Source organism: Aotus nancymaae, unplaced genomic scaffold (assembly GCF_030222135.1).
Source record: "Aotus nancymaae isolate 86718 unplaced genomic scaffold, 86718_ANA_hifiasm-v0.15.2.pri h1tg000036l, whole genome shotgun sequence".
In the NCBI taxonomy this organism is placed as follows: Eukaryota; Metazoa; Chordata; class Mammalia; order Primates; family Aotidae; genus Aotus; species Aotus nancymaae.
In genome coordinates, this window is record NW_026988450.1 from 36,927,220 (window position 1) to 36,942,109 (window position 14,890).

Below are 14,890 nucleotides of genomic sequence, written 5' to 3' on the forward strand. Positions count from 1 at the left end.
AGTAGTTGTCCTGATTTATTTGTTCCTCCCCTAAAATCCAAGCCCTGAGGACAACTTGTTATCACACTCAAAATTATCCTGCACCCACCCACTTTGCTGCTTCTCCACCGCTACCATCATGTCTTCCTGAAGTCCTTCAACAGTCTCTCAGTTACCCTCCACTCTTGGAGCTCATTCTTCACACAGAAGCTAGCACAATGTTTGTGAATACACATAAGATCATGTCACTTTCCTGTTGAAAACCATCCAATGTCTCTTCCTTGTACTTAGAATAATCAAACTCTTTGCCATGGGCTATGAGACCCTGTGTAATCTGGTCCCTATTGACCAGTTTGACCTCTCCTACCACTTTAACCACTATGCTCTAGCAACACTGAACAATCCAACTTCTTTCCTAAATTATTGCCTTTGCATGACTATATCATCCACCTGCAACACATTGTCCTGAATAGCTTTCTATGGCTAAGTCTCCACTCAGGTGTCCCCTTCACAAGTGAGGGCTTCTCCCAGGTCAACACTAAGTCCCAACCTGTCCTTACCACCAGGAGTCTCTCTCACAGCAACACCTTATTTTAGTTCTTTGTAGCATTTCTCACTGTGAAAATTATCAGGGTCATTTATTTGTTTACTGTTTTTTATTTGTCTCCTCCAACACAGTCTAAGTGTCATGAAAGCAGGAGCTCTGTGGTCTTTCTTTCTACTACTCCATCTTCATTACCTAGTACATGTCACATACTTTGTGTTCCAAAATGCATTTCTGAATCAATTAAATGAGTGCTAGGGTAGGACAGGTGCGGAAATCTTAAGGAAGTAGACATTAGAGCTACTGAGGACAGAATGGGCTGCCTCATGTTCATACTGTAACAGGCAGTTTAGTGGAGAGGGAAGGGTACCCTTGGGCTGCAATTGAGGGTATCTACATTTTGATAGGAAGTGAACAACATTCAGGGCTGATGTATGACAGCATCTAATTTAAAGATGTGCTTTGTTTGCCTAGTAGGTTATTTGGAGTGATCTGGATTTTGAATGCTCTTCTAGAGTTTTTGCACTTTCTGGCTCACAGGAGTACTTGTCATTCGCTATTGCCTTAGATATACTGCTTTACACAGTTACAGCCATTACTCACCTGAATTACGGCCATTATTTACCTGATCTATTTAAGGACCTGAATCTTTTATAATGGTTCTAGATACAAAAATCCTTTTTGCTCTTAGTATTAGAGAAATAGGAAACTGTTGACATAATTTTTTGCTTTTTTGTAAGCAGAAAAATGGTAGTGGGCAAAGAGGGGAGAAATAATGAAAAAGTTTCATATAAAAGTGACAACTAAATTGTTGTTTCTATGCTTCAGTTAGAGAGTTTAATGTCTTTTCATCTACTTTTAAATCTAGAATAAATTTATTGATAAATGCTGTTGACTCTGAAAATATGTAATTATACAACTATAGAGTAATCTGTTTATAAAACATCTATAACTCGTGATATATTACATGAGATCACACACATGCAAATTAGTTGAAATCCTCCTTTCAGTTTTTTAAAACCTATAAAATCATAGTCGTTTATATAGAACTTAAAAGTAATAAAGGCATTTCTACACATTTGCCATATTTGTCATGCAGGTTTTCAAGCAGGGAGTAAATGAACTAAAACCCTTTTCCCATTTGCTATGGTCTTTTTTCTTCTATACTTTTGGCATCTAATCTCCACTGATTTCACAAATTTGAGGTATTTCATGTTTACTCTTTAAACTTAAATGTTCCAGTAAGTACTAAATTTAGAGAATGGAAACATTTTAAATGTAATCCCTACATTTGTAGGAAAAAGAGCTATCTGATAATGAAATGGCCATTTTTATTATCATCTATGAAACTAATTAAAACTGTTACATAAAACTAAGCTTCCATTTTCTGTCCCCTATAAGCTAACTTCTTCAAAGTATCTCCTCAGCCTTTAATTTCTGCCCTTTTTTGAGAAAAAGGAAAAAAGTGCAACTCTGTATAGTGCTGAGTCCTGCATGGGTACATTTAAAAGCAGCTGATAAATGTAACAACCTTAAGGGTTATACCATTTTAAAGAATATGCTATAAGTCTGTAGATTTATTTTTATTAGTGGTCACCATGTAGTGGCAATAAAGTTCTTCCCCTTTCATTCTCTATTACATTGACATTCTGTTGAGAGTCATTATTCTTTATTATTCTTTTTGTGGCTTTAAGTAGCATCTCCTTTAATCAAATTTTTGTTTGATATATCTCTTTAATTTGTGATTTAAAGAAATATTTTATTTGTGATTTGTAAGAAATATTTTAGCACGGCCTAGCTTTATTATAATTAATTAAAATCTATGAGCATTTTGCTATGGAAAAACATAGGAATATTGCATATAAAGTTAGTCAAAGAATAAATTTAAAAGTGTACATTCTTATTAATGGAAGCCAATTATAGGATCTTTTGTTCACACATAAAGCTCAATGTTTGAAACTATTTGCTATTAAAAATTGTAAATTTCCAAATAAACAAAGTTTATAACCTTACTTACTTTTCTCTTAGATTTGGAGACATTGCATAGGGTTAATTTATGCTATGATAATATGGCAAACTCAATACTGGCATGTTGGACATCGAAGACTGTATTTCATATATGTGTATCTTTTTAAAAATGTATGCATAAATGGTAGAACAATGGCAGACTGAAGTCCTACAAACCAATAAAGACTATTTATGAAGTTCTCATTGTGAGCTAGCTAGTGATAGTGTAATTAAAATTTGATTTTTGATATTTTTCTATTTAATATTTATGTAAATTAATAAAAAACATAGGCTTCAACTTAATTTGTAATATCTGTTAACAATTAGGCAGGGATGGGGTTATATCTGCCTAATAGCTACTGTAAGGTTTTTTGTTTTGTTTTTGTTTTTGAGACAGGGTCTCACTCTGTTGGCCAGATTGGAGTACAGTGATACAATTCTGGCTCACTGCAGTCTTTGCCTCCCTAGTTCAAGTGATTCTCATGCCTCAGCCTCCCAAGTAGCTGGAATTACAGGTGTGTGCCACCAGGCCTGGCTAAGTTTTGTATTTTTAGTAGAGATGGGGTTTTCCCATGTTGGCCAGGCTGGTCTTGAACTCCTGACCTTAAGTGATCCACCCACCTCAGCCTCACAAAGTGCTGGGATTACAGGCATAAACCAATGCACCTGGTCCTATTGTAAGTTTTAAGATTGCAACTTTCATTTTGTGAACTCTATTAGTAATATCATAAAAGGAAAAAAAAGAGGAAAATACAAATAAAATACCTGGGAAAAAAATATTATACTTCAAGCTAAAAGTATTTAGCCTAGTAATAGTTTGACTATGGTGTCTAAATAAATGGCTTCTTAAGAAATAGAATCTATGACTAAACTGAACTTCTTTGGAAGTCTTCACAATTTATTGTATACAAAGTATAAAAATTTAACTTTGAGTATGAAAACACAAAAATCCTGTGCTAAAAAGTATTTTTTCCTAAACAAAATCAGTAAAATTCCCCAAAAAATGCATTGCAAGGATACATATATAGCCTACACCATATTTTGAGCATATTGCAATTATGGGGAAATAAAAAAAAACATATGCTAGGTATACACATTCATAAGAAAATCACATTAGCCGAATATATTAGAGAAAGATTTATCTTAAATATTATTTGAAATATAAAAAATTTTTTCATTGCATCAACTCCTGTGTTAAATCCACCAAAATTCTTCATCAACAGCTCATGCCTCTGATAGTCTAGAAATGCTGGCTTTCTAAACACTAGTCAATTAACTGTTTTTCTCATGATAAGTGTATACTGACCTGTCTCCCTTGAAGAAATAGGTTTTCCCAACGTCCTCCCACCAAATGGCTGAATCAATACCATGAGGGGGAATTCCACTTCCAAGGGTTATCAAGTCATGAGGGTAACCAGGTTGAAGAGTTGTGTCCTTGAATACCCAATATTTGTTACCTGTATGAAATAAGTGTAAATGCAGAATATATTAATTTCATGTCAGAAATTAGAATATATCTATTAACACAACACATTTAAAATCATTATATTAAATGTATATTATACATTTAAAATTATTATTCTAAATATATATTATATTAAATATTTACATAAAATCCTTGAAATAAGTTAGTTGTCCCATCTAGAATATTAGCGTTATTTTTGAAATATCATTTCTAAGTGGATATAATGAAAACAACTTATTAATATAATAATATAACCAAAATTTTGTGAGTGAATTTAAAAAATGAAATAGATCTATAACTTTGCCATAAATAAACAGTTCTGAGTTAAGGATGAAGGATTCTTCCCCTAAAAATTAGAGGTCCTACTTTTTTTTCAAGGCTAAATCATTCCTGTATTTTGAGAAACAGGTATGCCCTCAGATTGGCTTCATGATTATAACCTCTACTCAACTGAAACACTTCCTCTGGGCTGGTCCTTTCATTATATAAACATTCACAAGACTCCCTAGTCTTATAAATTCATCCTCCCTTGACCCCATGCCCTCTTCTAACTGTTAAACTCTATTCCTGTCTTTAAGAGTCTTTAAGAGTGGTAACAGGGGAGAAAAATTTTAGCCGTAACTGTGTTTGGAATTGTTGGAGCATGGCATGATGATACTAAACAGCAGACAGGCTTTAGTCAGTTTTATTGCTGTTTCACAATTCTCTACAGACAGCACACTTCCTCATGCCCTCCCTGTGCCCCTAGCCAACTGCACCCACCATTTCTCTTTCTGATATGTCTATCAAGTTTCAGTCCACTGAAACTTTTAGTTCTAGAGTCACCAATGCCCTCCAACTAAACAATTCTGCAACCTTATCTATTGACACAATTGACCACCTTAAGTACTTTCCTCCCTGAGCTACTAGAAAACCATTTTCTTTTGATTTGTTTGTTCTCTAGCTGCTCCTTTCTGGGCTTATTATATTTTACTCAGCCCTTGATGTTTCCTAAGACTCTGTTCTTTGCTGTCTTCTCTTTTATACCAAATAAGGAGGGGTCAGAAACTCAAATAACTACAAGGGCTAAGTTAGGGATGCTAGTAGTAGTGCAGTATCTCCACTAACATTGAGATATTTCCATAAAAGTCAGTAAATATCCATTATCCTAAAAATGTGTTTCCTTCCTTCCCAAGTCCTCTTCTCCTGGGCCTCCTGAATCATTCTACAATCCAGCAACCTCTTGGATTTCTAGTATCTCCTGGGGTTAATATCTGGCAAAGAAATGTGTCCCAATGTCCTTTCTACAATATTTCAAAACCACCCATAGATGAGGACTATAATAAACTGTAGCTTTCATATAATACCTAAGGGTATTCCAAAACATTGAAACAATGTGCTGTTTTAACACAAAATAAGCAAATAAGACCCACACATCTTTAGGCTAGATTTAGTTAGGAATTTCTTCTAGTTTGTAGCCATGGGTAATCTCATTTACTCCAAGACCTTCTACCACCATTTGATACCATTTAAGTTAAAACAACATTTATTGAGTATATTTAAGTATCCCAAGTATCATGGCAGGTACTAAGGATATCGAAGAGGATTAAGACAGACCTGATCGTTACCCTGATTATCCTACATGACAGCAGAAGAGGCAGATGAAAACCAAATATACGAATATATAACTGTAGTAATTGAAAAACTAGTGAAGGCTAGGAAAAAAAAAACAAACAGAAGTTGAGAAAAAAAATAAAGAGAACTTACTTTAAGTAAAAAGGTCAGGGAAGACCTCTCTGAAGAAATACACCAAAATCTAAAGAAAGAGAAGGTAATAAATATGCAAAGAATATTGGGAAGTGCATTCAGAGCAGAAGACACTTTGGGATGATCAACAAATTGAAAGAAGATCAGTAATTTGTAATAAGCAAGTACAAAAACATTGAAAATCAACATAATGCATTGGAATCTTATTTTGAATGTACTAAAGGCCATCAAGGAGATTAAATTTGTGTTGGGTTGTGATTGGTTTTATATTTTAAAATGATGATTTTTGGTGAAAAATGTATTATAAAGGGAAGAATGAAAATGAGAGGACCCATTAAGAGTCTTTGGCAAGAATTAATTGAATCATTCACTCAACAATTACTTAGTACATATACCAGGCACTGTTGTAGGCACTACAGATAGAGAAGTGAACCAGAAGGGCAGCATCTCTATCTCATGAAGCTTAGATTTCAGTGAGTGATTATGGAAATATTAACTCGAATCAAACAGATAAATAAATTCAAACTCCAGAGAGCAAAGTGCTATATAAATAGAGAAAGAAAAAAGGACATTAAGGTGACAGTGATGGGATCGGGGCTACTTTGTATTAGACACAGGAAAAATCCCTTTATTCAATTGTGACATATAATTCAAAGGAGCCAGACCACTGAAGATTGTTTAAGGTAAAGGAAACCTGAAGAATAAATTCCATAATGGGAAGAGGCTTGTTGTACAGCTAGAATAGAGTATGATAGGAGGGTATAATAATAGAGGTGAGGATCATGTAATCCTTGTAGGACTTGAACTTTATTCTAAATGAAATATGAAGTCATTGAATAGTTAAATAAAAAAATTCTTAGATAGTGGTTTGGAACAATACAACTGAAATAGAGGTGGAAAGGAGAAAATGGAAGTCATGACATATTTTGGAGATGGAATTGATAGGCATTGCTGAGGGAAATAAGATAAAGATAATATCAAGAATGGTCCTCAAGTTCTGGCTTGTGTAGATAAGTGAATAACAGTGCTATTTAATAAGACTATGAAGACTAAAGGTGGGTGGGCTGTTGGAAACTTAAATCAAGAGTCTGAGATGTCAGTGAAATATCTACATAAAGAAGTCATGTAGGCAACTGGGTATTTCAGTTTGAAAATAAGTTTGTAAGATACAAGCATAAATGTGGCATTTATAAATTTAGGATGTGTTGAGATTATCCTGGAAAGAGTATATACAGAAGATAAAGAGAAACCAGAACTGGATTTCTAGAAATCTGTGCCCATTAGAAAAGATCACATAAAGGAAGAAAGAGGAGGAGGCACATGAGGAGAAAAAAGACGCAGTATTGAAGATAAAAGTAAAAGAAAACATCAGAAGCCAAAAAGAAAAAAGCGTAGTCATAAATGACTATCTCTGGTCCAAAAAGCTCTTGAAAGTCAACTAGTATCTATAGTTATCTGATGGGATTTTCTACAAAATCCAAATTTGAACTCATCTGAAAACCTTTCTTATTTTCCCTCTTTGGGTAGATGGAATATGAGTTATTCTGTGGCTGACATTAGAAACCTCCTTGTTCATTATTTTCCATATTTAATGGGTCATTACATCCAGTTGATTCCAATTCCTAACTCTCACTTATAACTGTCCTTTGAAGTCTGTTCTTTTTACCGATGGTCCTTTCTATCATTCCTTCCATCATCCCTTCTAAAGGTAACTGCTTTGTCCACAAGCTGTAAGAGAGGTGTCATTGTTCTCTATATCCACTCTCTATACTATCACTGTAAGACTAGAACCACTCAAAATGCTGTGCTGCAGAGTAAGCTATGCAGACATGGCTTCATCTGATGATAAACAGAGATAAGAAGAACTATCCTCGTCTCTATTTTGGGAAGATGACCCAGAGAATACTGAGAGACTGTCCCTCTCAGCAGGGGGAACTGACAATTTTTTATATAATATGAAGCCCAAGAAGCCAAGATGGCCAGAGGAAGTGGATATTATGAGGAGGTAGAAATTGAATAAATGAGACGGACTGAAAGAGAAAAGAGAATAAGAAGAGAAAAGCGATACAAGGAATAAAGCTACGAATGAGAGAGGGGCCAGCAGGCAAGTGTAGCAAGTTCCTGGTGGTCTGAGTTCCTGTTACACACCCACTCCTTACCATAAGTTCCCCATAAGCTCAACTAACCTTACTGGGTTTATTTTTTCTTTTAACTGAACGGACTGTGCAACCTAAAATCGCGTACACTCAAGCATCATGTAAGTTGTAAGGTGCATCTGAGCCCAAGCCTGTTGGCCAGAATTTTGGCTTTAGCCAATGGTGCCATGCTGTCTTCCAACCATGAGACTTAAGAGGAATCTGTTTATTTCCTAGTTTAAGTTATTTCAACAGTTTCCTTTCTTGTTTACCTGTCTCCAGTCTGTTTCCCTTTTATCTATCCTCCACAAATTCAATGCAGGAATTTCTTGAAAATGCATACTTGATTTTTGCTCTCTTTTGTTTAAAATTTTCAGTGGTTTCTCATTGCATTCAGGATAAAACCCAAATTCGTTATATGTCATTTCAAGGTTCCTTTCAGTATGGGTCTCTTATCTCATCTACATTTCACTTAGCTCCATTTATGGAAAACTAGGATGACACTTTCAAAACTTAGCATGATTTCTCTGAAAAGCATTTCCTATCCGAGTATGGTGGGCATCTTACATTGTCAGAGTACTGGCATTTACCTTGATCTTATTACTTAGTACATTGTACTTTGATGAATCACAAGCCTGCCACCCACTCTAGGCTGTGAGTAACTTGAGGAAAAACGCTACATTGAACACATTATTTTCCTGCATTTTACCTTCCTCATATATAGGTTTAGAAGGTAGGTGCTTAATAAATGGTTACCAATGCAAAGAGCCATGTTTAATATTACATGACTAATCAAATATAGGATAAAAAAATCTAACAAGGCACAATAAAGGCTACAATAAAGCCTACATAAATAACATTGTGGACCTTAGCTTGGAATCTTATTAGTATTGCAATAAAAATAAATTTTATAACCACTAGCAAGTATGAGAAAATATAAGGTATGCCCTGGTATTGTGCTGAAAAACCATTTATTTAAGTGATTATATTTAACCAAGTGTTGGGAAATATGGTCATAAAAATGCAAACTTATCCTGAGCCCTTGTTTAATCTGAATATTACACACACACACACACACACACACACACACACACACACACGTCACCCCAAAGGCCCAGATGGCTTCCTTGCCAGAGTCAATGAGTTGGAAAATCCAGAGAGCTGTTTCACAGCATGCTCTATATTTTAGTCAAATCTCTGTGGTATTTAAAATAGAAAGTCTTAAAACAATAGAAGAAAGAGAAAGAAAGGCCTTTTCTGTTGGTGTATACCTCAGTGACCTATTGCATCCTTTCCTTTCATCTCCTTTTTAATTAGGAAGGAGTATGCATTTTCCATGCCTCTCATGCTAGCTATTTAGGGTACATCTTGTATCAGCTCAATCCAGTTGGTTGTCCCTTTCAAGCAGAAGCACTCTAGTATGCTTTCCATCACTTCCTTTTGCAGCTCCTAAACTTAATTATCATTTGCATGAAAATTTCTTCTATGCTTTTTTCAGTGATGACACTAGGCTCAACAATAACCAGGATGCCTTGGTGTATAGAGCAGGGGAAATAGTTCACAGAAGCGTAGTTTATATATAGTCCCAGTGTCTCAGTAGAGGATAATGTGTGAAAAAGGAAAGGAATTATAGTTCTTCTAGAAAATTGTTATTATTCTACTCAAAAAACTGTTGTTGTTGCTGTTTTTAAAAACTATGCTTTGAAAACACTTTCCTCTACTGTTGGTCTAGTATTTTCCATAAACGAAAGGGAGAAATAATCAGTCTTTCACTTTCACTTTTTAATGATCAAGTCCTTTGTATAAAAGAGCTCGATTAGCTTTTTTATTTTTAACCTGCTAGGAAAAATGCATTTATATTCCCTTTATGAAAACAAAGCAAAATAGACAGCTTATCAGCAAACATTTGCTATAATGTTGCATGACAGAATTCCAGCAGTTATTCACACAAAATTAAAAAACACCACCTTGCCTGCTGAGTATTTGTGGCATAGAATTCAAGGAAATAACTCAATAGTAATTATGAATGATAACATTTATTTTCTGAGTGTTTATTGAGGAAATACAACTATTTAATTCCTTTTGTATCTTGATGAGTTAAGATTTTCATATGAAAAAACTGAAATGACTTTGTTTCTACTTTTTAGTTTTTCAGTTAACTATGTAAGATTTATGTTAGACTGTTTTTACTGTACATGACAGGTGGTTTTTTAACCCCCTTACCATCAGACAGTCTGGTTCTCAAGGAAAATATTGCCTTTTTGGCAGAATGTAAGTATGCCCTGAATTTCATATGAGTTTGACATATTCTGGAGCAAGTGGAAAAAACTAGTTCTTACTGACACTGTACTTGGCAGAACGCAGAGGAAAGTATCAACAAGTTAGAATTAAAGGCCAAAAGGTTTTATAAATAGAAGAATAACTTCAAAAATGTTTAGAGTTGGAGAGGACTTTATAGATCATCTACTGCAGTGATTTTTCAATAATATTCAACTATCCATCCATCTATTCAATGGATAGATGATATTCAATAATCCATCTATTCCATCTATTCATCCATCTATTCTATTCAATGTCTGTTTATTAAGAGCCTATTATAGTCCATAACTCAACTAGGTGCTGCAGAAACACTGATGAAGGCAACACAAAAAGTTCCTGCCCTTGTGAAACAGATTAGCAGAGAAGATAGACAGTAAACAAATAATCCCCCCCCAAATTTTTAAACCAAATGCTGTTCCTATCAGGAAACATGCAGTATCTAATAAGCATTTTTTTTTTCTTTCCCCAGAAGGACAATCCTTACTCTGGAGGTTAAGATTTCTACCTGCTTTTTAATCCCCTTGAATTGAGCCACTGTTAATGGTGGGAGTGCAGTACATTGTTCAGATGTACTGGATCAGAAAAGTGGCTGTGAATCCAGCCTAATACATTCGTTTATTTCACAGGTCAAAGAAATGGTGTGTCTAAAACCACACTGCCAGGTGCTAATAGGTTTTGTACTGTGGTCCAGGTCTCTTGATTCAGTGCTTATCTTACTATTCAAAATTGATTCTCAGAACAGAACAAGTTCACACTCTGGCTTTCAGAATTGCTAATGATTCCCTGCTTCCTCCCTCCTTTATCAACTAATCACATAACATTTTTAATGGGAATGTTTATTAATTAACCCACTGTATTTGCCTCATGCTTGTTCATTGTATCCTGAGTAATCAGATAGCTTTTGTGCCTTATTACTAAAGAAATTACAAAAAAAATCAACTGTATTTTTGTCTCCTAAAAACTATTCATACATTTATATTTTATGTCTTCTATTACAACAGTGGTTAGTAAATGAGGACCACTAGCTGCTACCTCCTTTTGTAAATAACACCTTACCAGCAAATAGCCACACTTATTTAGTTACATATTGCCTATGGCTGCTTTTACCCTGCAATGAAAGAGTTTAGTAGTTAATGACAGAGTTCATATGGTCCACAAAGCTGAAAGTATTTACTACGTAGTCTTTTACAGAAAAGATTAGAAAACAAGGTCCTTAATGATTGGATTTTTTCATATCACAGAAGTCTGTACATAGAATACTCAGTAAATATTGTTTTTTGGGCTGATTACTGTTCAACATTTATATATTCTTTGAGAAGACGTCAGATAATTAAAACAATTGTTAAAAAGAATATATATTTTATTTGTTAGATTATGTTATTTAATGGAGCATTCAATAGCTTTGAAGTCAGGACTAGGAGGTGATGAAAGCTCTACCAATAACCAGCTGTAAGATCCTGGGCAAACCATGAATCTGAGCTCTCCTTTCATAATTTGTACATAAGATGCTAACTTAATGCTCACTTGGAATTCTGGAAATACTGAGAGATCAAATACACGCAGGCTGAATGTGTTTCGGGATGCCCCAATAAATGGTTCTTATTATATAACACAGTATTTCACTGATCAAATTTGCTTACCATCTACTCAAATAAATAAATGATACCAATAATACATAATTAAGTAACACTAATCTCTATTTGGGCTCAATATTTGGAATATGTTTTCATTTCCATATTGTTTATAGGTAGGTTGCTCAGGAAATTTGAATAAATGCTCAACTCTTGAGGTCATGTGACTTTTTGCTAGCAGCATTTTGTTTTCCAGATTCCACAATATTAGATAATAAGCAGAGAATTTTGAATGCTTATGCAAGTGAAGTTGCCATTGAGGTGTGCAGCTCAGATCTTCCTTAGAGAAAGAAACTGTCATCAGGTGAGTGTCTTTGGGTCTGATGCATCAGTTGGGCAAAGGCTATAATCTTCGGCGGCCTCCAACCAAAGACTGAGCACAGGTGAGTACTAACTAAAGCCTGGCCATTTTTGCTCTGCATGCAAGCCCTCTAAGAGGCATTATTTGATCTGAAGCTTGGCATCAGGTTCACCAAGACTTTGCCGCCTACTGCTAATCCTGCTTTCTCCCCTTTAATCTTTCATATATTTACCTTCTTCCCTGACAAACCTCTCAACCTCCTAAATTAGTCTCAGTGTCTGCTTCCTGGGGAACTCAAAGGGGCTCAACAACAAAAACAAAATGATGTGATAACAGTTTTTGAAAATGAGAAAAACTTTAAGATATACAAGTAATACTGACAGGAAAATATTGCAGTCTGAAATATAAATGAAAATAGCCATAATAAAAATATACTATAGAGTTTTTGAATCATTATAATAAGTAGAGGTATATTAGCAATAAGAGTTTCAAATATTAAACATTTGGACCTATGTTTTAGATGATCATTTCAACATACAATAAAACCATTAATATTAAAATTCTATAAATATTTATAATTCAAAAAATAGCACTATTCACTTGGTCTAAATCTATTTTCACATATACCAAGACTACTAAATATAAATTCCTTAATCTAGTATAACTTTTTATACATCAATTTTCTGTTATATCCTATAAAGAAATAAGTAATCACAGCACTATTTACAGAAAATTTTTCTTTTAGGTTTCCTATTGTACTACATAAGAAACAATATATTTTGACCTCAAATGAACTTCGTGAATATTCCCTAAACATTTCAAGAAAATACTTTGTGAGCAGTATAAAGAAATTTCCTGTTTATCAGTACTATTTGAAATAAAATAACAATTAAAGCCATAAAAATGATTTCTTAACAATTCTTTTCTTTGCCATTTTCCAGCACCAAGTATTTTAGACAACTCCTTTCTTTTGATACACAGCTTCTGTACACCATTTTTATTCACAAATTTTATTGCCATTCTCTTTTCTGCCTCATATATTTTAGTTTCTATGCCATAAGTGATTTGTGCCTCTTGAAATGAAACTGTCAACCAGGGTGATAAGTACTGCTTAAAGTTATTAAGTGAGAGCAACAATTTGAATTTTGAGACAACTTTTCAACTACTTGATTTTATTTTGACTGTTACTGATTTTGACAACACTAGGATCTTTGTTTTAAAATTTGTTTCCAATTCTTGAAAGAGAATGCACCAGCTCAATTTTCAAGATAGCTTTTTTGATACTATTACCTCATAACCATTCAGTCTTAACATGCCTAGTAATTGAGAATGTGTATCTGGTGATTATGCTTATAAACTGTTATTTTTTATATGGGATATACCTGAATGACAGAAAGCTAACTAGCACAAAGTGTGGAATACATTCAGTTGCTGGAAAAAAGCATATTACTTCAGCAAGGTGTGATACATTTTCTATTTCTGGGTCTCTCTAAATAAAAAAAGAAACACCTTGTGAACATAAATAAAGAAGAATGATTCACTGTTACTTACTAAATATCAAATAGAGGAATAAAGGGGTCTATTCAGACATCACAAGTATAAATGGTGCTAAGTGATAGTCACATATACCAAACCATAAAACTGGCTAACTTTCAGTAAGAAAGGCCTGTGGTTTGTACATCTATACTCACACCCAAATAATAGCCCTTACAGTGAGTAACTTAATGAGTGAAGGGAAACATTATGCACCAGCTTCTTTTAAAAAAACAAAAACAAAAACAACTAACTTAATGCTCACTTGGAATTCTGGAAATACCACCCACCAACACACGTATGTCTACACTTGTGAGGCTGAAAGAAAAAATATCTAAAATACTTGTCTACTTACTTATATCTATAATCATTTCACAAAAATTTGAGGGATCTGACACAAAATGTGATACAATGAGAAAACATAAATGAAAAACAAACAAAAATAAGATGGGTAATTACAGAGCAAAAATAAAACACAAATAAACAATATAAAATAATAGTGACAAAATTATTCAAAATGTAGGCATCAAAAATTTTTTGGTAGTCATTTCTATTCACTTTTTAGAGAATACTTTATAACCATTATAAATTGTAGCATCTAAAATTAAGTTGAGATGATAGAATATTTGTAATATTTCTCCAGTAAGTGGATGAGTTCTTTACTAAGAATTAATTAATTAAATTTTCTTCCTATTGGCTGGGCAAGGTGGCTCATGCCTGTAATCCCAGAAATTTGGGAGGCCGATGTGGGCAGATCAGGAGGTCAGGAGACCCAGACCATCCTGGCTAACATGTTGAAACCCCGTCTCTACTAAAAATATGAAAAATTAGCCCAGCATGGTAGCACACACCTATAGTTCCAGCTACTCGGGAGGCTGAGGCAGGAGAATCGCTTGAACCCGGGAGGTGGAAGTTGCAGTGAACTGAGATTGCACCACTGCACTCCAAACTGTGTGACAGAGCAAGACTCGGTCTCAAAAAAAAAAAAAAATTTTTTTTTCTATCTACTATTGTCAGTAATACTAAAACTTTAATATAGAGGGGAAAGTTGCGGGGGAATGATGTATCCCAGCTAGGAGGGTACATTGCACTTGATTATCAATGTCCTCAACTAAGAAACTAAAATTGGAATAGTGTTAATTTGGATATTCATAATGAACAAGCTCTGGAATAATTAAGGAATCAAATTCTACTACCCATGTCATCAGTATATTTAAATGTATAAAATTG

General features: G+C 34.2%; 1 protein-coding gene across 1 annotated transcript in view; it reads right to left on the reverse strand.

The window, feature by feature from the left end:
• The window catches only part of MMP16 (matrix metallopeptidase 16), a 274,698-nt gene that overhangs the window by 19,425 nt on the left and 240,383 nt on the right, over positions 1–14,890 (reverse strand). Inside the window, exon 8 of the mRNA XM_012465088.2 lies at positions 3,837–3,987. Within this exon, the coding sequence (XP_012320511.1) occupies positions 3,837–3,987 (151 nt within the window). The remainder of the gene's footprint in view (positions 1–3,836; positions 3,988–14,890) is intronic.